The sequence below is a fragment of the Microtus oregoni genome, unplaced genomic scaffold, assembly GCF_018167655.1.
Source record: "Microtus oregoni isolate MIOR12 unplaced genomic scaffold, Mior012 000000F_ref0000247, whole genome shotgun sequence".
Classification (NCBI taxonomy): domain Eukaryota; kingdom Metazoa; phylum Chordata; class Mammalia; order Rodentia; family Cricetidae; genus Microtus; species Microtus oregoni.
In genome coordinates this window covers 13,714,241-13,734,992 of record NW_024543059.1, presented here as the reverse complement: position 1 = coordinate 13,734,992, position 20,752 = coordinate 13,714,241, and the positions used below count along the sequence as shown (strand labels likewise).

At 44.9% G+C, this 20,752-nt stretch overlaps 1 protein-coding gene and 1 pseudogene across 3 annotated transcripts in view; one reads left to right on the top strand and one right to left on the bottom strand.

Annotated features, from left to right (window-relative positions):
• Positions 1 to 16,289, bottom strand: part of Cpeb1 (cytoplasmic polyadenylation element binding protein 1) — a 99,011-nt gene extending 82,722 nt beyond the window's left edge. For 2 of the 3 annotated variants that reach the window (XM_041653996.1, XM_041654004.1), the window contains exon 1: positions 15,521 to 15,919. In XM_041653996.1, the coding sequence (XP_041509930.1) occupies positions 15,521 to 15,649 (129 nt within the window). In that variant the 5' untranslated portion in view covers positions 15,650 to 15,919. Of the gene's footprint in view, positions 1 to 15,520; positions 15,920 to 16,196 lie in introns of those variants that run through there. The other variant, XM_041654013.1, reaches the window with a different exon arrangement.
• On the top strand, positions 10,147 to 10,762 carry LOC121449550 (annotated as a pseudogene).
• Positions 16,290 to 20,752: the final 4,463 nt, after the last annotated feature.

Genomic DNA, 20,752 nt, shown 5'->3' with positions numbered 1-20,752 from the left:
AATTCTCAGTAAATAATTTACTTTTGCAAATGTCCAACTCCATGTAGGTAATGACATCACTATTACATGTATGCTTCCAATGTATTATTCAAGCTACCTTCATCAAGAAACATTTATTTTAGCATAAACGAGGTGGGTTTTCCCTTTTGTTTGATTTTACACCTATGGTTTCAAACTACCAATTATGACTTGTCTAAAGTGTGTTTGAGACAGGATCTTATAATTCAGGATGGCCTAGAACTCATGATCCTTTTGCCTTTGTATCCTAAACTCTGAGATTATAGACATTTACCATTCTACCTGGGTAAAAACGTAAATCCACCCCATGAAGATTACATTTGTTCAAAAATAAAATCACTACATTGTGTATATGGTAGAAAAAAAAAATCTAGAACTGCTTTATTGGAAAACCCTGGCCTTGCCTTCAGAGAGTATATGTTCTAGGCCAAGCAAGTGGCGACCATCCCTCAGGTCAAAGCCCTGCTGGCTGACACTCAATCACCATCTCTAGTTTTTGTTTTTTTTTTTTAATTTATTTATTTATTAAGGATTTCTGCCTCCTCCCCGCCACCGCCTCCCATTTCCCTCCCCCTCCCCCGATCAAGTCCCCCTCCCTCATCAGCTCAAAGAGCAATCAGGGTTCCCTGACCTGTGGGAAGCCCAAGGACCGCCCACCTCCATCCAGGTCTAGTAAGGTGAGCATCCAAACTGCCTAGGCTCCCCCAAAGCCAGTACGTGCAGTAGGATCAAAAACCCAACTACCATTGTTCTTGTGTTCTCAGTAGATTCAGCCTGCTTTTACTCAACAACACAACTACACTAGCGATACCTTCAAGAGAATTACTGTTAGTCCTCTACAAAGGCTTTTCTGTGTAACAGTCCTGGCTGTCCTGGAACTACTGGAACTCTCTCCTGTAGACCAGTTTGGCCTAGAACTCACCGAGATCTGTCTGTCTCTGCTTCCTGAGTACTGGGATTAAAACTGTGCATCACCACCACCCGCCCCCTATGGACTTTAAAAAGCTAAAATTAAATTTAAGTTTGGGCCAGCAGCAGTGGTGCACGCTTTTAATCTTGGCCCTTGGAAAGCAGAAGCAGGCAGTTTGAGGTCAGCCTGGTCTACCTAATTGAGAAGCCCTGTCAAAAATAAAAACAAAACAATACAAATTCAAGTTTGTTGATTAAGGATACAGTTTATTCCTTCAGATGTGAGTTTTTAATGTCTAATTATCATTTGTCTTTAGTTTTCAGGAAAACATTACCCCTTGTTCATTTGTTTTCTAAGAGTAAACATTCTGGACACTCAAAATAATTCTTTTTTTTTTTTTTTTTTGGCCAGGAAAATCCGACTTTTATTTCTTAAATACTGTGAAGGAAGGGGGAAACGGTCCCCTGGTGAGAAAGCTAGGGGTCCTCAGCAAATGCCTGGTGGGCATTAGAGAAGCGCTGGGGGCTGTAGTTGGGATCTTCCTGCTGAGCCCCGCCCCCTGCTCCCGAGGGGGGGTTCCCCGAGATGAGCAGGACGGAGCTTCAGCTGATGCAGAGCCTTGGGCAGCTGCAGTTCCCCCAGAATGGGTCCCTATTATCCAGCAGGACATTCAGAGCCAGCGGAAGGTGAAACCTCAGCCGCCCCTGAGTGATGCCTACCTCAGTGGTATGCCTGCCAAGAGACACAAGACAATGCAGAGTGAGGGCCCCCAGCTGCTACTCTCAGAGGCAATAATTCCATTTTTAAATTTGAATTTTTACTCATGATAATATTTCCAACTATTCTGGTATTATCAGAATAAAATATATTCTAGAATTTTGTCAAATAATCTAGTTTTGTAATGGTATTTATGCTACATTTGAACGAAAATCCCTAACTACTGAAATAAAAAATGATTTCCAGGAAATTTTATGTTGTTTGAAGGACATCTCCAGTGACATATTGTACCACAAGCAACATGACTTTATGTGTGATTAAACTATGCTCTTAATGAGACTCTTAAAATTCAATAAAATTCATGTCTGCTTAAAATCTTCAATTATTTTAAATATTTTACAAAAGTGCATTGTAGTTAAGAATTGCGTTCATGTCTTATCACTATGAAAACTATAATAATTAGTATGTCTTGGGGCTGGAGAGATGGCTCAGTGGTTAAGAGCATTGCCTGTTCTTCCAAAGGTTCTGAGTTCAATTCCTGGCAACCACATGGTGGCTCACAACCATCTGTAATGAGATCTGGTGCCCTCTTCTGGCCTATAGACATACACACAGACAGAATATTGTATACATAAATAATAATAATAATAATTAGTATGTCTACCTAGCATAAATCATTACAAACATGTATTCATATACATACAAGGACAACAATCAAACCACAGCAGCACTGAATACTGTGGTAATGTTTTGCTTATATTCACTATATTTTACTTATATTACTTATATTTACTATCCCACAAATAAATATACATGGACTTATAACAAAATTACCAAATAGAGTATTTACATGTATTAACATTTTTATATTTAATAGCATTGGGAATATCCAAGAATCATGATGCTTTTATTTTTTCACCTGTTCAAATATATTTTAATGCTTTAAAACATAATGAAAGCTAAAATGTACAGATATAGGACTAAAGTTAAACACGGATATAAAAAACACCTTAGTAATGATTTATACTTGAGTATTTTTCTTTTTTTTATAAAACACTGATTCCTTCCTTGTCACAATATACCCTGTTTACAGCTTCCCTCCCTTTCCCTTCACCTCCAGACCAGTTCTTTCTTTGAAAGAGACCAGATGAGAGCTTTAAAGCTGGAGTCCGTGATTAAAATTTAGAGAAACTTCTAAAAATTGTGTTTATACTAAAATTTTTCCCTGAGAATAAGACATTTTCCATTTAATTGGATCACCTTAGTTAAGGTCTGGAACATTCAGGCCTTTTAAAAAATATTAAGACAAGCTGGGCAGTAGAGGTACACACATTTAATTCCAGCATTCAGGAGGCAGAGGCAGGTGGATCTCTGAGTTAGAGGCCAGCCTGGTCTACAGAACAATTTCTAAGGCAGCAAAGGCTACACAGAGAAACTTTGTCTCCAAAAACTAAAAATAAAACTCCACTAAAATGTTCAGCTGTATATTTAGTGTAAGTCTAAGGCAAATTGCCAAAATACATTTTGGTATAATAATCTTGGGAAGTATCTATGTAGATTATTTTCTGTTACTTTGACTTTTGCTTAGGTTTACTGTACTCAAACAAATTCAATGGGCAATTCTTGAACCTTTCGGGATATTTTCTTTCTGCCTGTATGTTCCTATGAAAAACACAAATAGGAAAACCTCTCATATAGGACTACAGTTCTTAAATATTTCAGTCTCAGAACTCTTTACACCGCTAACATTTCTAAGGATGGATCTCAAGAGCTTAGACACAGACAGACCTGTTAGCATTTTCTCATCAAAACCTTTTGATGCCATTGCTGCAGTGAAACTGTGTCAATTTGGGGGAAACAACTTTTTAAAATTAACATTGTAAAGTACTCCTGGAATTGGAGTTACAGACAGTAGTTAGCAACCCTGTAGGTTCTGAGAACTAAACCCTAGTCTTCTGCAAGAGCAGCAAGTGCCCTTAACTGCTGAGCCATAGCTCCAGATCTGCCTCCAGCTTTTACACTAATTTAATAGAAGTTGGCTACATTTTATTTAACCTGCTGACATGTATTGTTTTGAACCATATCAAGAAAATTCAGTTTCAGATTAGTTCCTGGAAATAAGATACGTTCAGATAATTTTGATTATTCTTTTTGATACATCAAGCCTTATAAGCTTTACCTCCTTAAAGATTAATGGCAGCTTGACAACTGAAAGCATATGGATGTGTCCCTCTGATGCTGTTAAAATCTGTAAGTCCAATTCATATTTTGGATGGACTTGTTTTCTAACCCACATCTGACTTTATAATACCTTATGCCAATTATGTGATAAATATGGGTTCACTGAGTTCTGCATACAGTCTAAGGGTTAACAATTTTTCTTTTGACAGTATCACAACACTCATCAGGAGTCTTTTAAGTATATTATATACTGTATCAAATAAATATTTTTCAAAATTCTATTTTTTTCTGAGCTCAAAATTTTACCATTGGCAACAAACACACACTGTCTAGTTTTCTAATGAAGAGACTGGCACATTTTCTTCACTTTAAAAAAAAATCTAAGAAATACTGTAAGTTGAACAACCATAGTTTGTCAATGTTCTTTCAAGTAGAAGATGTATTTTTCTTGAAATAAAAATCACAGAAATACGGTGGTAACCACTCTACCGGTGTCGGAAGCAGCAGTGTTCTCCACTAGCTTTCCACCTGTCACAGTACATACTCAAGATTTAGCAAGCTTGATTTTTTTTATTGCTTCCTCAAGGACATTTTTATGTAAAACTGGCTTGTTGGTGTTGTGTGAAAAATTCAATGATACATGCCACAATTTTACTGATTCCTACTTAGGTGCCAGTGGCGATATTTACCCCTGCCACTTACGCATCATCAGTGCAAACACCAATGCAGTTTAAAAGCAACTGATGGGACCAAGAGTGGTGGCACATTCCTATAAGCCCAGCACTTGAGAGGCTGAGGCGGGGGGTGGGGGTCACAAGTTTGAAGCCAACCTGGACTACACAGTAAGTTCAGAGCAACTTGGGCTATAAGATTCTGTCTCAAAAGAAAGAAAAGGTAAAAGTCCATGGTATTTTAAAATTATGAAACACATTTGACTTCGGAGACCCGCAGGGGTTCACATATCTAGCACTGAGAATTTCTGTCAAAAAGACCAAGTTCCTTAAACACAGCATGAAAATCCCTTCATTTTAGAAACCAACTTAGATTTCTTTTTTTAAAAGTATTTTAATTGAAAGCTAGCACACATCCCGCAAAGGGAATGAGAATTAAGCATGTAACTTAATAAATGTCCATGTATTTGAATAAATCTGAGTACAACATATGAAAATAAAAACACTTCTACTGGAGCTGGAGAGATGGTTCAGCAGTTAAGAGCACCAACCATTCTTCCAGAGGACTCAGGTTAAATTCCCAGCACCCACATGGTAGGTAAAAATTGTAACTTCAGTTTCAGGAGACCTGACACCCTCAAACATAACAAGCAGGCAAAACACCAATGCACATAAAATAAAAAATTATTTTAAAAAATACTTTACTTCTACTTGGTAGATTTTTTTTTAAATAAGGACTTCTGTATTTTAAATTGTTCTGTTCTCTTTCCCATTCTCTATACTCCATTTTTATGTTTCAGCCCATCCCCCAAGGACTTACTCTTCTGAGTGTGCTTGCAGTGTGGAAGCCAGTGGTCAATCTTCCTGTTTATTGAGACAAGGTTTTTCGATGGCCTAGAGCTCATTTCTGTTGTCACCAATCTGGCTTGGTCACATATTTGTGATTTTTGAGTCAGGATCTCAAGTATCCCACGCTGGCCTTAAACTGGCTATGTAGTAGAGGACAAACCTGAAATTCTAGTTTTTCTGCCTATACCACCCAAGTGCTGGGATTATAGGCATTAAGCACTACGGTCTGTGTTATGTGGTGCTAGGAATCAAATCCAGGACACCTTATGCATGACAGGCAAGCACCCTACCAACTAAGCTATATCCTAGTACAGTTTTGTCTACTTTGGACTTCTTACAAATGGAGTCATGTAACAGGTTAATGTTACTCTCTGGGGTCTGACTTTTTAAATTTTATTATTGCTGTTTTGTTTTGAGACAGGTTATATAGCCTCCTCTGGCCTGCTACGTAGACCAGGATGGCCTAGAACTCAAAGATCACCTGCTTTCGCCTTTGGAGTGATGGGATTTAAGGCGGATACCCCCACATGCAGGTGATCTGGCTTATTCATTATTAGTCCAGTACTGGGACTAAACCTGAAGCCTTGTGACTTGAGTTTCTACTGAGCTACATAAGTATCCTTTTATCAAATTCTTGAGAGGGAGTCTAAAGTATCCAGGCTGACCTGCCTCGACCTCCCAAGTAGCTATAAGTACAGGTATATACCAGCCAGTATGACATTTCTTCATTTTAACAGATGTGGTTAATCACAACTTATTTGTAATACTACTTAGGGACATGTGGCAAAGATTTCAAGCAGTAGGTATTACTGCTGTCTTCTGCTTCCAAGGTTCTTCCCTGTATCTTCTGACTGTAATAAACCTTAGGTGTCGACACTAGGGAATAGTCTCACCTAAGCAAGCATGGTAATCCCACCAATGGATGTTGGTTGTTAACCATTTTCTTCTTGTCCTTCAGATTTTAATATTCTCTAAAATTCTGTGACTATTCTTTTAAAAATATCACACTTGCCAGGTGGTGGTTTATGCCTTTAATCTCAGCACTCGGGAGGAGGAGGCAGGCGGATCTCTGTGAGCTCAAAGCCAGCCTGGTCTACAAAGTGAGTTCCAGGACAGGCTCCAAAGCTACACAGAGAAACTCTTGAAAAATGGTGGAAAAAAATAATTTATCATCCCTTCCCATGTATGTGTGTGTGTGTGTGCATGTGTGCACACACTTGTATAAGGGCCAGAGGACAACTCTTGAGAACTGATTCTCTCCCTCTACCATGTGGGTCTCAGGGATCAAACTTAAGTCATCTTGGTCAATATCAAGTGCTTCTACCTGCTGAGCTGCTGCCATGCCTTGCTGTTAACTATTTCCATGCATACCTTTTTATAGTCAGATGCTCTTGTTTCTCCTGTATATTCCTTTATAGTACACCTTTGAATTAAAAGTTTAGTGATATTGTGCTAGTTCCCTAAAAGTCAGCTTCTATTCCATGCTGTTCAGATGGCCACATCATTTCTTTTAAACATAATATCATTCCTCTCTAAGCCTGTTTTGGCAAAGCCTTTTTTACATACCTACTTACCCACGTTATATTTTGTATATTGTATATATTTACTTTTACCTACAATATAGCAGATTACTTGTTTATATATTCATGTTCCCATTAGATTACTGACTCCCTGCAAGCAGAAACTTTATTTATTCTCAGAGTAGTCATACGATGAGAAAGGAGCTTTTTATTGGTAACTTTTTGATTCCCAAGTGTTGTATTACATTGTTCATGGGTTATATTTTGTCTATGTGAAATTGTTTTTTGTTTAGTTTTGGTTTTCTGTTCTTTATTTCGAGACAGGGTTTCTTTGTGAAACAGTCCTGACTGTCGTGTAACTTAACTCTGTAGACCAGGCTAGCCTTGAACTCGCCTGCCTCTACCTCCTAAGTACTGGGATTAAAGGCCTATGCCACTACTACCCGGCTGCAATTGTTTCTAATCCAAATTTTAAAAAACTTCTAATTCTGAAATGACTGAGTTTCTAAGCGTTTTGACAGTGAGAAGAGGAAGGGATATGACTAAACTCTTTGTCTCGAGAAGGTGAAGACAGAAAGGATTCGTGGAAACACTCTCATCCAGTACATCCTACTAAGGACCAGGGAGCTATGTCTAGGATGCTAGAGTAACACTAGTAGGACAGAGCATCAAAACTGAGAGGTAGGGCGCAGACAACAGCTGAGAAGGATGGTGGAAAAGCAGACTGAAACACTCATGAGAGGTAATGGAGACAGAAAGGAAGCATATAAGGTTCACACGAAACACAAAGGATACAATTATATCAAGGCTTTACAGTTCTAGAAACTAAAAGTTCCAAAGGCGAGTTTCCATCTTTTCATAAACTTTACTTCCCTAGCATCCTTCTGTGACAAGCCTCATGTGATAAGAAACAAAAATAGCCAAACAGTTCTTGGCTGTTTCACAGGGGTCACCTAGGACCATCAGAAATATCTGATATTTACATTATGATTCATAACAGTAGCAAAATTAGAGTTATAGGATAGCAACAAAAATAACGTTATGGTTCGGGTCACCACACCATGAGAAACTGTATTAAAGGGTTGCAGCATTTAGGAACATTGAGAACCTTATGTTGCTATAGTCTCAAATTTAGTTGAAAAAATGTAGACTAATTGGGTAAAGGAATAGAATTAGCTCTACTAGAAGAGCGAAGGGAATAAGCTAATTCTGTTTTAGACTCGGAAACCTGGAGTTGGAGAGAAGACTCAGTTGGTAATCTGCTTGCTATACAAGCATGAGGACCTGGGTTCAAATCCTCAACACCCACATTAAAAACTGGGCATGAAAGCCTATTTCTGTAATCACAGAAGAGGTCCAGATAGTTGGATCCCTGCAGCTCTTAAGTCAACTAGCCTAGCTGAACTGGTGAGTCCAGGTTCAGTGAAACCTGCAGTAAAATAGTATGGAAAGTGGCTGAAGACACCAAAGGTGGACCTCTACTACACATACAGACCAACACACACAGCCTGTTAACATTTAACATGTATCAGACCAAGGCCTAAATCTTGAGAATAAACAGCAGTAAAAACAGCCTAAAACTGGGTCACACAGACAAATGAGTACACCTATGGAAATTGACTGGCCCCTAAACAGAGGGACAGTAACGAGCCAACAAGCTGAACCACAGGGAATACAGCACCAAAATGGAAAGAAAAAAAAGCATGTAAATCCTGAAACCAAATGGATCAGGGAAAAAAAAGGAAGCTTCAACCTTAGGAATTAAACAGATTTTTTTTTTTTTTTTTTTTGGTTTTTCGAGACAGGGTTTCTCTGTGGTTTTTGGAGCCTGTCCTGGAACTAGCTCTTGTAGACCAGGCTGGTCTTGAACTCACAGAGATCTGCCTGCCTCTGCCTCCCGAGTGCTGGGATTAAAGGCGTGTGCCACCGCCCGGCTAAACAGAATTTTTAAGTAAAAAAAGCTGGCCTGGGTCTGAAAAAGCATGGGATAAAACCGGACTTGCTGAACATGGCGGACAATGAGGACTACTGAGAACTCAAGAACAATGGCAATGGGTTTTTGATCCTACCGCACGTACTGGCTTTGGGGGAGCCTAGGCAGTTTGGATGCTCACCTTACTAGACCTGGATGGAGGTGGGCGGTCCTTGGACTTCCCACAGGTCAGGGAACCCTGATTGCTCTTTGAGCTGATGAGGGAGGGGAACTTGATCGGGGGAGGGGAAGGGAAATGGGAGGCGGTGGCGGGGAGGAGGCAGAAATCCTTAATAAATAAATAAATTAAAAAAAAACCAACATAGCAGAAGGTCAAGGTGTAACAATTCTAGAATAAACATTAGGCCTAAATAAATGAGCTTTGGTTCTAGCTGTATGACCAATTGCTAAATTAAGTGAAAAACAATCATTTTCATTCTAAGTTTTTTCCCCTTTGTTCATTAAAAGAGTAAGAAATTATAAGCTGAACTTGGTGTCAACTCCAAATTATACCTGAAAGACAGGCTACAGGTTTTCCAACATGTTTTGAGCTTTGAGACACTTTCATGATTACAGCATTAATTAATAATAAACAATCATAATAAAGACTCAGGTGAAAGGGCCAACCCAGAAGATAGATGGTATCAGAGCCCAAACTCAAGAGTACAAACTAAAAGTGCTGTGTCAAGAGACACAACCTCTCCATGCACACATACACATATCTGCTCACCAAGGTAGAGGATGGTTATTTTCACAACCTTATCACAGCAGACTGTAGGCAGCTGTGTATCCATTTAGATGGTACCACACCAGCACATCATGCTGGGAAAGAATAGCGAGACCAGTAACACTATTATTAAAGTTACTCCCAAAATAACAGTGAACCCATTTTTAGCACTCAAATCAATCTTTAAACCTAACCTTCTGGGGAGTCTCCAGTTACCTCAAGGTAATGCTTTAAAAATAAAAACAGAATGTTGACTTACTATATTCTAACAGAGCTACTCAGGGTTAGACACAACTCAGGAGCATTTGCTGTTCTTGCAGAGGACCTGCATTCAGCTCCTGATACCCACCTCCGGGACTCACAACCATCCGTGGATACACACATGGTGAACACATGTACACTCAGGCAAAAACATAAAAAAATAAGCACATCTTTTCAAAAAGAGCCACTCAACCCATTAGGAAATACTCAAAGAAGTAAAGTTAACTCAGAGGTAGCCTATACCCGAGTGCTCACCTAAACTATCCAGTCAGGAACAGGAACACTCTCACCCTCACTTAAAAACATAAGAGGACCGAGCGATGGGCATCTCTTGGGACAACTGGCACAAGCGCTGCAGGACCAGGGTAAGAGAAAGCTCTACCACAAGAAGCACAAGTATGAGCTGGGACGGCCTGCTGCCAACACTAAGATTGGCCCTCGTCATATACAGTCTGAGTGGCAGGAGGCAATAAGAAGTGCTGTGCCCTAAAATTGGATGTGGGGAACTATTCCTGGGGTTTTGAGTGTTGTACTCACAAAACAAAGGATGTTGTCTACAGTGCTTCCAATAATGAGCTGGCCCACACCAACACCCTGGTGAAGAACTGCACTGTGCTTATTGACCGCACACCGTGAAGGCAGTGGTCCAAGTCCCAGTATGCACTTTCCCTGGGCTGCAAGAAGGGGGCCAAGCTTACTCCTGAGGAGGAAAAAATATTAAATAAAATACAATCAAAGAAAATTCAAAAGAAATATGATGAAAGGAAAAAGAACACCAAAATCAACAGTCTTCTGGGGGAGCAGCTCCAGGAGGACAAGCTTCTCACCTGTATTGTCTCAAAAACAGGCCAATGTGGCAGAGCAAATGGCTATGTGCTAGAAGGCAAGGAGCTGGAGTTCTACCTGGGGAAGATCAAAGCCCAGAAAGGCAAATAAAACATTCCTAGCTCATGTAATAAAGGTATTTATTGTTCTGTATTAAAAAAATATTGATCATTAAGGCAGTAACATAATCCCCAACAAGAGTCTGTTGAAATCCCTGAAACACCGAAAATTGGAAATTACATCTATACTGTCATTTCTAAAATTGAGATGTGAATACCAACTTCTCATGAAAAGTCAAATACAGTCCTATAAAAATGTGAAAGGACTCAATGGATAAAGACGCTTGTCACCAAGTCTGAGACCTATGTTCAAAACCTGGAACCTACGTGGTATAAAGAGAGAACTGATTCCTCCAAGTTGTCCTCCAACTACCACACACACACACACAACACACAGTAAATATAAAAAAATATGAAATAACACACTTATTTAAGGTCAATCTTTTCAGTCTGTGTACTGCGATCAAGAAATGCCCAATACTTGGTGGTCCTGTCTTCAACATAAAAACTTGCAGCACTTTGAGATCTGTGCTTCAGAAGATGAGACTCTTCCATAAGCAGCTTTTAGCTGAAACAGATTGCAAACAACAGCTGGGGAAGTAAAGGGCATTTCCAATGCTGCAATGTGGGGAGCAAAGGCGGTGGAGTTAGTAGCAACCAAGTACTTAATGAACATTGAAAGGGTACAATCAGTACTTCTTGGTTTTAAATCAAGAATAGATAAAAGCCCACTTATATAACTGCATCACCCAAAGTCTATGTCAAACTCCACTTCTCATTTAGCCCAGGAGCTTCAGGGCAAATTCTACAAAGAAAGTTCAGTTTAGATTAGGAAAAGCAGATTTAGAGACAAGATTAGCACAGTTCTTCCAAAGGAGAAAAATAATTTGTTACTTGATCCTGAGTCTTTTATTGCCTTCACCACTAGCTACTGAAGACAGGAATCTAAACATTAATACCAGCGTTCGTTATGTATTCCCACCCAACTTTAACAAGAATTACAAATTCACTAATTTGCTCTTTAAATGGGTATAATTTTAGGTCAATTACCTAAGGGACCTCATACCAGTGAATAAAGCTTACACACACAACACTTAAGCACTGAAATAGACACTAGCAAAGAAAGAACTTTGTGTGGGTGCCCCAGACTCACCTACTGCTCTCTAGTTCCCAATCTGCCAATACTGAACTCAGACTTGATTTCTTGGCTGATAAAGGATGCTAGAAAGGCTAAAGCCAGGCAATATCTTGAGGTTCCTATCTTTACTAAAACCTTCCAGGCATAGGTAAGGAAGCTGTATTAGAGTGTGTGTTCTCACGTACAAATGCCAATTGCCAAAGGCTTTGAATATACTCACTCCTGCTTTAAAGCCTTAAGGTCAAGATACAGAAATAAATGTTCCTTCTAGACCCTTCCAACCCTTACTGGCATGACTAGATAGAATGCTAATATTAAGAGTCTAAGCCTTAAATGGATGGATCTAGAAAAAAACTATATTGAGTGAAGTAGGCTAGATCTAAAAAGACAAATATAGTATGCACTCACTCATAAGGGGATTTTAGACAAAGCACAGAAAACCAGCGTACAAGCCATAACCCCAGAGAACCTAGACAACAAAGAGGACTCTAAGAGAGACATACCTGGATCTAAATAGGAAAGAGAAAAAGACAAGATCTCCTGAGTAAATTGGGAGCATGGGGGTCATGGGAGAAGGTAGGAGAGAGGGGAGGGAGGGGAGCAGAGAAAAATGTATAGCGTAATAAAAACAATTTAAAAAAAAAAGATTCTAAGCCTTAGCCCCGTGGTGGTGGTGCATGCTTTTAATCCCAGCACTAGGGAGGCAGAGCCTTGCCCAGAATTAAAGACCCAGCCCCTCATTCCTAGGTCAGGGTTCTTTTATGCCCTGGGAGACTATCATTTACAATTTTACAATTAGCTGTGTGTGTACGTGTGTACACACACACACACACACACACACAAATAAAAATCAAACACCAAACCCACCACCACCAACAGAATAAAACCCAGTCCACAAAAACTCAGCTTTATTACTCAGGAGGAAGCTGCCTTAGGTGGACTGGGACTTCAAAGTCAGCCAAAGCCACAAAAGGAGACACTGCAGAGAGGGAACAGAAAGGAGAAAAAGAGCAGAGTCAAGGGAGGGGAGATGTAAGGGATGGAGAGAGGGGAGAGAGAAAGGCACAAAATTTTGTCTTACTAACTTCTTGGAAATCTAAGAGGCCCCACTAGAGAAGTTTTAGTTAAGACAGGAAAGGTGAAACTAATAATCACTCTACTTTTATCAGTCAATTATATAAAATTTCAGGGCTGGCAAGATGTCACTTGCATCTGTACTAGGACCCTGCACTGAAAGTACAGAACTAACCCCTGAAAGCCGTTTCCTGATTTCCCTACACATGCACACAACTACATACACACTTACTAAAAATACAATAAAAATTAAAAACCAATTATGTAATTTCAAATCTGCCTTGTCTGATGCAAAATTATTGAAATTTTATCTGTTGAAAATGAAAGTCTTTTTTATAGAAGGTTGGGAGGTTCACTCCCCCAGTGAGAGAAGCCTTTCTCTAGACCTCTGGCTGAGGACTAACTGCTCTGACACACATCATGGAATGGTAGACACAGCACATTCCTTCCAGGCAACAATGCTCAGAAGACCTACACTGACGTCTACAGCAACAGCAGACTCCTACCACTACAGTTAGGGTTCACGATGGAAAAACAGGACAAGCACACAGACTATATCATCCATCACCAATAACATTTTGATTCTTGACATGCCAGGGCACACATGTAACATGGGATAAAACAAAAATATCCAGGATCTCAATTCATCACTTAGTAACTTTGTGAGCAGATATTTGAGCCTCAACTGCAAAACATGGAACTCTATATAGAACTTACTCCAAACCAGTCCTCAGGTGAATCCAACATTAAAGATGTTGTATTTGGTTCAAACTATTATTTTTTATTGCTGCAAATAAAAGCCAGGGAATCATAATCATGGGGGGGGGTCAAAGGTCCACCAACCGTGAGTGTGCAGTTCTATTTCTCAGTGCTGGCTATCTCCTTCAGAGAGGCACATGCACATACACTACAGGTCAGTGGGTACTAACTACTCTTCCCTCCTCTTCAACTCATTTTACCTTGGTAAATAATTGGGGTTTATAACCCATTTAAGGATTTTTAAAAACGAGTCGACTGCCTAATGCAAATACTGAGGGCAGCCACTACCAAGAGCTCCTCATTAACACGTCTGGTCTCACACAATCCTACAACTTCATCCTCATCCTCTGCGTCTTGAACGCTTATACGGGACAACAGTGCAGTTGCCGGTACTGAAGGGACTCCGGGGCCATTCCTACCTCCAAATGTCCCCATGATTGTTAACTGCCTGCGTCAGCTCTCTCACTCTTGTCTGCTACATAGGCTGACACAGCCTCCCTTCCATGCTGGGGAGCCTCTGCCAGGAAGCTGTCTGCAGAACCATCTCTGGAGGGGGGTGGCAAGTGTTTTTATACCAGGCAGACTTACCTCTACAGTTGTCAACTTTCTATACACAGCATGCAGTGCCAAATGATTCAAATTTAGATAACTGCTAACTGCGGGGTGGGTGGGCCATGGTAAAAGACACAGAAAGTGCCCTGTGAATCCCAGGCAAGTTATTAAGAGGAAGGGTAACTGGGGATTCTGAACACTACAGTCCTTAACAGCACCAATGCGCAGCAGAAGTCAGCGGTCCACCCCTTTCTGCATACAGGGTAAACGATCACCAGCTTGTATTTCTGAGGTTTTGTTTTGCCTTCTTTCTTCTAACAAACATAGTATATCCCTACACGCACACAGACCCGAAGCGTGAGAGTGAAAACTCTTCCTCAGCAGAGTCTGCGCTGGCACGCGACGGCCAAGCCCCTGGAGGAAGCCGGTCCACGCATGCCTCTCCAGAGCACTAAACCCGACCCACTTGCCGTGGCCCCAACAAATGACGCAGACCAGCAGTTTCCCCAGGTGCCAGAAGAGAGTGGGGCGGCAGCGCGGTAGCCAGGGAGACCAAAGGAAGCAGTTGTCAGAGAAAGGCGTTGGAGCAGAGTCGAGCCTGGAGGCCGCGGTGGGGGGTGGGGAGGCTGGAGACAGGCAGCCCGGGGGCTATGCCGACTTTTTGCAATGCGCTCACCGCTGTCTGAGGGCCGAGTCCAGCAGGGTACAGCCTGCCAGGCGCCAAGGCCACGAGCGGCCAGGGCGCGGACCCACGAGGCTGCACGGTCCCCGGGAGCCCAGGTGCTGCAGGCTCCCTCCTGTTGAGGGCCACTTGCAGAGCCGTGGCCTTGCTGGGGAGCGAGTGGAACCGCAGAGCCACCCACGGAGCGCCCACCAAAGTCACTTTCCAGGCTGGGTCCCCTCGCCTCAGGGGTCCTCGGCCAGGTGTGCCCCCCCCCCGTGGCCGTCTAGACCCCGGCGAAGCGGCCTGTCCCCCCCCCCCCACACACACACACAACCCGAGGCCAGGGCTGGGGGCCACCAGAACCCATTTCCACCTCCACACCCCCGAGTGCGGGCACCTGGCCTTGCTGCCCGGGAAAAGCCGCGACACCACATGAGGGCAAGTGAGGAAAGCGGGCCGCCGAGAAGCAGGACGAGGCACAGACTCCACACTTGCGCCCCCTCGCGGGCTGCTCGGCTTCTCCCCGACCCCAACACCAACTCCGGTCCCGGACCCCCGACACACCCTGCGGGTTCCCGGGGCGAGCCCTCGAAGCCGGCTCGCGCACGCGCGCGCGACCTCACCTGGCCCGCGCCACTCTCGGGGCCTCGGCTCCAGAAGCAGGCGAACGTGTGAAGCCACGTGACGTCCCCGGGCTGGGAAAGCGCGCGGCCCGCACGAGGGGCCCGAGTCCTCGGCTTCAGAGGAGCCATGGCGGCGGTGCCGTCGTGGCGCGGGGCCCTCAGCGCCGTCCCAGCCGGAAGGGGTCTCCGCCGCCCCCCACGTTGGCGGCCACCGCCGCCCGCCCTTGCCTCCCGTGGGACGCCGAGGCGACTCGAGAGAGAGACGCGCGCCGCCGGCCCTCACGTGCGACGGCAGCGGCGGGAGGCAGTGTGGCGGACGCCGGGGCTCCCCTCCGCGCGGCCCGCTCCCGTCCGGACAGGCGTTCGAGCCTCCCCCCTCCCCGGTCTGCAAACGCAACTCCGGAGGCCCCGGCGGCCGCCCCCGGAGGGCCGCGGCGCCTTTAAGCCCAAAGGCCTGAGTCACGAGGAAAGCTCCCTGCCCCCCCCCGTCGCCCCACACCGCTCCACGAGGCCCACGACCGTGGGCATGTGACCGGCGCCCCGCCCGTGGGACGCTCGCCCGGGGCGGCGGTGGAGGGGGGAGGCCGTGGGGCGGCAAGACAGCGCGCGGACCGTTAGCCGAGGCGGCAGGGGACAGCGGCCCCGCCCGGCCCCGCCCCGCCCGGGCGGCTCTTACCAGAGAGAACGCCATGGGGTCCGGCGTGGCCCTCAGGGACTGACTGGCGGGCGGGCGGGTCTGGGCGGCGCGGGACGCGCACACACGTGGGCACTATTTTTGCAGCGAGCGGCGCGCGACTCCGCGCCCCGGCGGGCGGCTTTATAAAGCTCCGCCGCCGCGCTGGCCTGACGAGGAGCACCTGTGCCGGCCCCGCCCGGCCTCGCCCCCGCCCCCGCCCCCGCCCCCTGCGCTCCCTCCAGCCGTCCGGACCCGCGCTCCGCCGCCCACCCTGGGCCCGAGGGGGGGGGCGGGGATGGAGAAGGGGGAGGACAGAGACGGAGAGAGACGACCCAGACCGGGGTGAGTTAGGAGGCTCGAGCCGCCGGGGGCCACCTCTACCTGTGGGGAGTCCGGAGATCCGGGGCCCTGAGCGCGCCGCTCCCGCCGGGCCTCAGTTTCCCCTTCCCGGTTCTCAAGCCTCCGCAGCTGCGGAGGTGACGCGCGGCCTCCTGAACACCGGAGAGCCACGCCCCTCCTTTTCTAGTGACCTCTCGGGTGGGAGCCCCGGTGCACGAACCCGGTTCCCCCACTCACACACGCACACGCACTTCCACCCCCCACCTGCAGCAGACACGCCCTCACTTCAGACCGGCTGCTGCTGCACCGCTAGCGAGCTGGACCGGGGAGCGCAGGCGTCAGGGGATTCCGGAAAGTTCCAAAGACAGCCGTGCTCCTCTTCGGATTGCAATCCCCCGGGGAAAACCGCTTCCGACGCTCCCGCCGGATAGGCCGGGACGCTTGACTGGGAAAAATTTGGGCCAGGAGCTGAGGGTGAGCTGGGCTGTTGTTTAGAAAGGCGTCACGGGCCAGCTGGGGCTGGAGCGGACCGGAAGCCCAAGCGAGCGCAGAGGCGGAGATGGCATTCCGGGCTGGAGACCAGGGAAGGCGGAGAGGGAGGATCGAGCTGCCCAAGCTGACTAGGACCCGGCTAATGCGTGTTGATACCACAGGAGGGAAGCCCGAGCCCAGTTTACGAAGGGCTTTTATTCTGCAGCCAGCTGGAAACTCGGGAAGAACAGTGAACGGAGCTTGGAAGTTGCCACGTCTCTTTTCAGAGGTTGCTGGAGGCTTAGAGGTTGGAAATTAGGCACTGGGGTGGGTAAGAAAGGGACCAGAGTTTACTGAATATTTCTAATTGTCTCGAATGGTATACTGTTAGGTTCCTCCTGACAGGTGGGGAAGAAGCCGCTGCCTGCTGCTGGCAGGTTCATGAGGCAGCTACTGTAGGCTTCTGCCCAGCGTGCTGGGAAAGGAAGCCGGTGGCCCTAGTCTAGTTTGGTGTTCTGAGAAGAAGGTGAGGAAGAGGACAGATGCTGGAGTTGAAATCTGGAGAGAGCTCAGTGACAGTCAGGGCTGGCTAGTCTCCATCTTGGGACTCTCCCAAGGGTTGCGGATGTCCTAAGCAGAAAGGGTGACGACTGTAGGGGAACCCAAACCCCTAAGAACAGTTCACCCCCAAGTCCCATCATGGCCAGCAAGCAGCATAGGCCTGCTACTCCAAACCTTCTGTCTCTTGTCTGCCTTCTCTCCCTCTCCTGAGACAGCGCACACTCAGATGTCTGTGGCATAGGGTGTACATGAGGGTGTATGAGGTGCTCTGAAGGGCTGATCAGATTGCAGGTGGCATAGGCCTGCAATCTCAATACTATCAATGATGAAACAGGAGGGCTGCCTTGCATTGGAGGGCAGCTAAGAACTACAGTCTGAAGAAAGTCTGCCTCAAAAATAAATAAGTCAGAAGAAGGAATGTGGATATCTGATAGGTACCAAATATGTCAAAAATATCTCAGGAATTTTTAAATCCAAGGTCACCATGTACTTTAGGGACTGCCAACTTGTGATCCTTTACCTCCAGTCCTCCCTGGCCCCAAGTCAAGCAAGACAAGACTCTGAGACTTGAAATGGCACCTAAGGGCCTATGGGAATGAGTATATGGGAAAAAAATCTAATAAACTTTCAAGCTTCCAGCATATAAGAAAATAACTTTGAACGTGAATTTCTACTATCAATAATTCTCCTTAAACTTTGTCGAAGTGGTCTTTTCTGGGCACTCAACCCTGTGCTTAGCACACATCTGAGAGCTTCACTTCTGCTAACTCATTTTGTAGGTGACGAGATGTGTGCAGAGAAGTAACCTGTGCTTGGCTTCAGCTTTTTGGGAGACTAAGGCAGGAGGATTGCAAATTTAAAGCCTGCCTGGACAACTTAATGAGCCTGTGCGCCCACCCCACCCCACCACCTACACCCCGGACTGTAGAGTAGATTTGGGAGTATAACCAAAAGGGGTGCTTGTGTAGCACCCACCAGACTGCAGCATCAATCCCCAGCAAACCACAAAAGCAGGTAACTCGGTTACTCGCTCAAGGACCCCTTGCCAACAGGAGAAAAGCAAGAACTCAAGCAGTAGTTTTCCATTTTCATAGCCTGATGATATTTTTCCTGATGATGGTGATGTTTTATTTAAACTTGTAGCCTCTCCAGCCTGGTCCCCTTTTTACATTTGTTATTTATTTGTATATATGGACATACATGGAAGTCAGAAGACAACTTGGAGTCAGTTCTCTCCTTACACTCTGTGGGTCATGGGGCTTGAGCTCAGGTCAAGATTGGTGGCAAATGCCTTTACTTTACCTGGTGAGCCATTTTGCCCCCTCCCACCCTGTTTCTCGAACAGGCTTTCAATATGCATGCAGCACACACTGGCCTTGAACCAAGTCTGATCCTTCTGAGTGCTGTGATGATCAGCATGCATCACCATGCCCAGGCTACTCCCAGCATCTTTATGTGTGCACTTCCATATGACGTATAAGAGCCCACTGATGACGTAAGGGAAGAAGTAGAGGGTTCAAATTTAGTTAAGGCCTCAGGAGAGTTATTGTTCCCAGGATGAGGTTGGGGAGTAGGGTGCATCCTTGGCTAGGCCTACAGGTTCTACAGGAAGCACAGTCCTGACTAGAAGGGATGCATTATATACCACGCAGAGTGTGGAAGATGACAAGGGCAGAGACGTTAAATGACTTGGTCAAGTCAGCACAGCTGGTCACTGGCAAATGTGTGAGGCAGGAGCAGACAAGGAGAGAATTATCCACTGTCCCAGTCAACAAACATCCTTTGAGGCCAGCTATGCCTGGCACTGTCTTTGCAGTTAGCTTTAAAGTGTCTGATTGGCTGTTTCCAGTTCTCAATTGCATGTGGTAGGGGGCAGGAGAGACTATAGTTTTTTATGTGCTCCATATAAAAAAAAGCAGAGGGCACAGCAGGCAGAAAGGAGGTTACTGGGAGAAAAGGATGTCCTAGTTGCAAGAGATCAGAAGAGAAAAATCATTTAGGAAATCAAGACCACAAGGAAAGATGGACATGAAGTCTCATTCAAGTTCAAGTTTCATCGATCTCTTTCTTTATTGAAGAAACACTAGGGTTTTGTTGTTGTTGTTGGTAAGTAAAAACAGATTAGTGTGTCAATTACTCATCAAAAGCCTATTGACCTGAGGTCAATTCCCACATTCCTTGTAAAAGTGGAAGGAGAGCAAGCTACACGAAGTTGTCCTCTGACCTTCACCTGTACCTTGTGTGTGTGTGTGTGTGTGTGTGTGTATGTATGTGTGTGTGCATGCACACACATACACAGTAATATTTTTAAGAAGATAGTGGATCAGCCCCACTTTTTTATTATACATAAATGTAAATTTTAAATAGGCTAAATATATAAATGTGAAAAACTGTTTTGGAATTTTAAAGAAGAATATAGATGGATATCTTTATTTTAATTTGTTGCTTTGATTTGTTGAGACTTATAGCCAAGGACAGTCCTGAACTGAAATTCTCTTCCTCCCAAGTGCTAGGATTATGTCTATGCTATCAGCCTGAGAGAGGGCATTGTTATTGCCTCAGCCTGTGGAAAAATTCTGTAAGTTAAAAATAAAAATAAAATATAAAGATGAAAAATTTGACCACACTGGAGCTTAAACTCATGAAAAATATTTAAAACTAGAAAAGGTGATGGGCAGCTGAGGATAGGGAACCTGAAATGACCCTATCCTATAGCAATACTGACGAATATCTTGCATATCATCATAGAACCTTCATCTGGTGATGGATGGAGATAGAGACAGAGACCCACACTGGAGCACTGGACTGAGCTCCCAAGGTCCCAATGAGGAGCAGAAGGAGGGAGAACATGAGCAAAGAAGTCGGGACCACGAGGGGTGCACCCACCCAATGAGACAGTGCAGCTGATCTATTGGGAGCTCACCAAGGCCAGCTGGACTGTGACTGAAAAAGCATGGGATAAAACTGGACTCTCTGAGCATGGCGAACAATGAGGGCTGATGAGAAGCCAAGGACAATGGCACGGGGTTTTGAACCTACGTAATGTGCTGGCTTTGTGGGAGCCTAGCCAGTTTGGATATTCACCTTCCTAGGAATGGACGGAGAGGGGAGGACCTAGGACTTACCACAGGGCAGGGAACCCTGACTGCTCTTTGGACTGGAGAGGGAGGGGGAGAGGAGTGGGG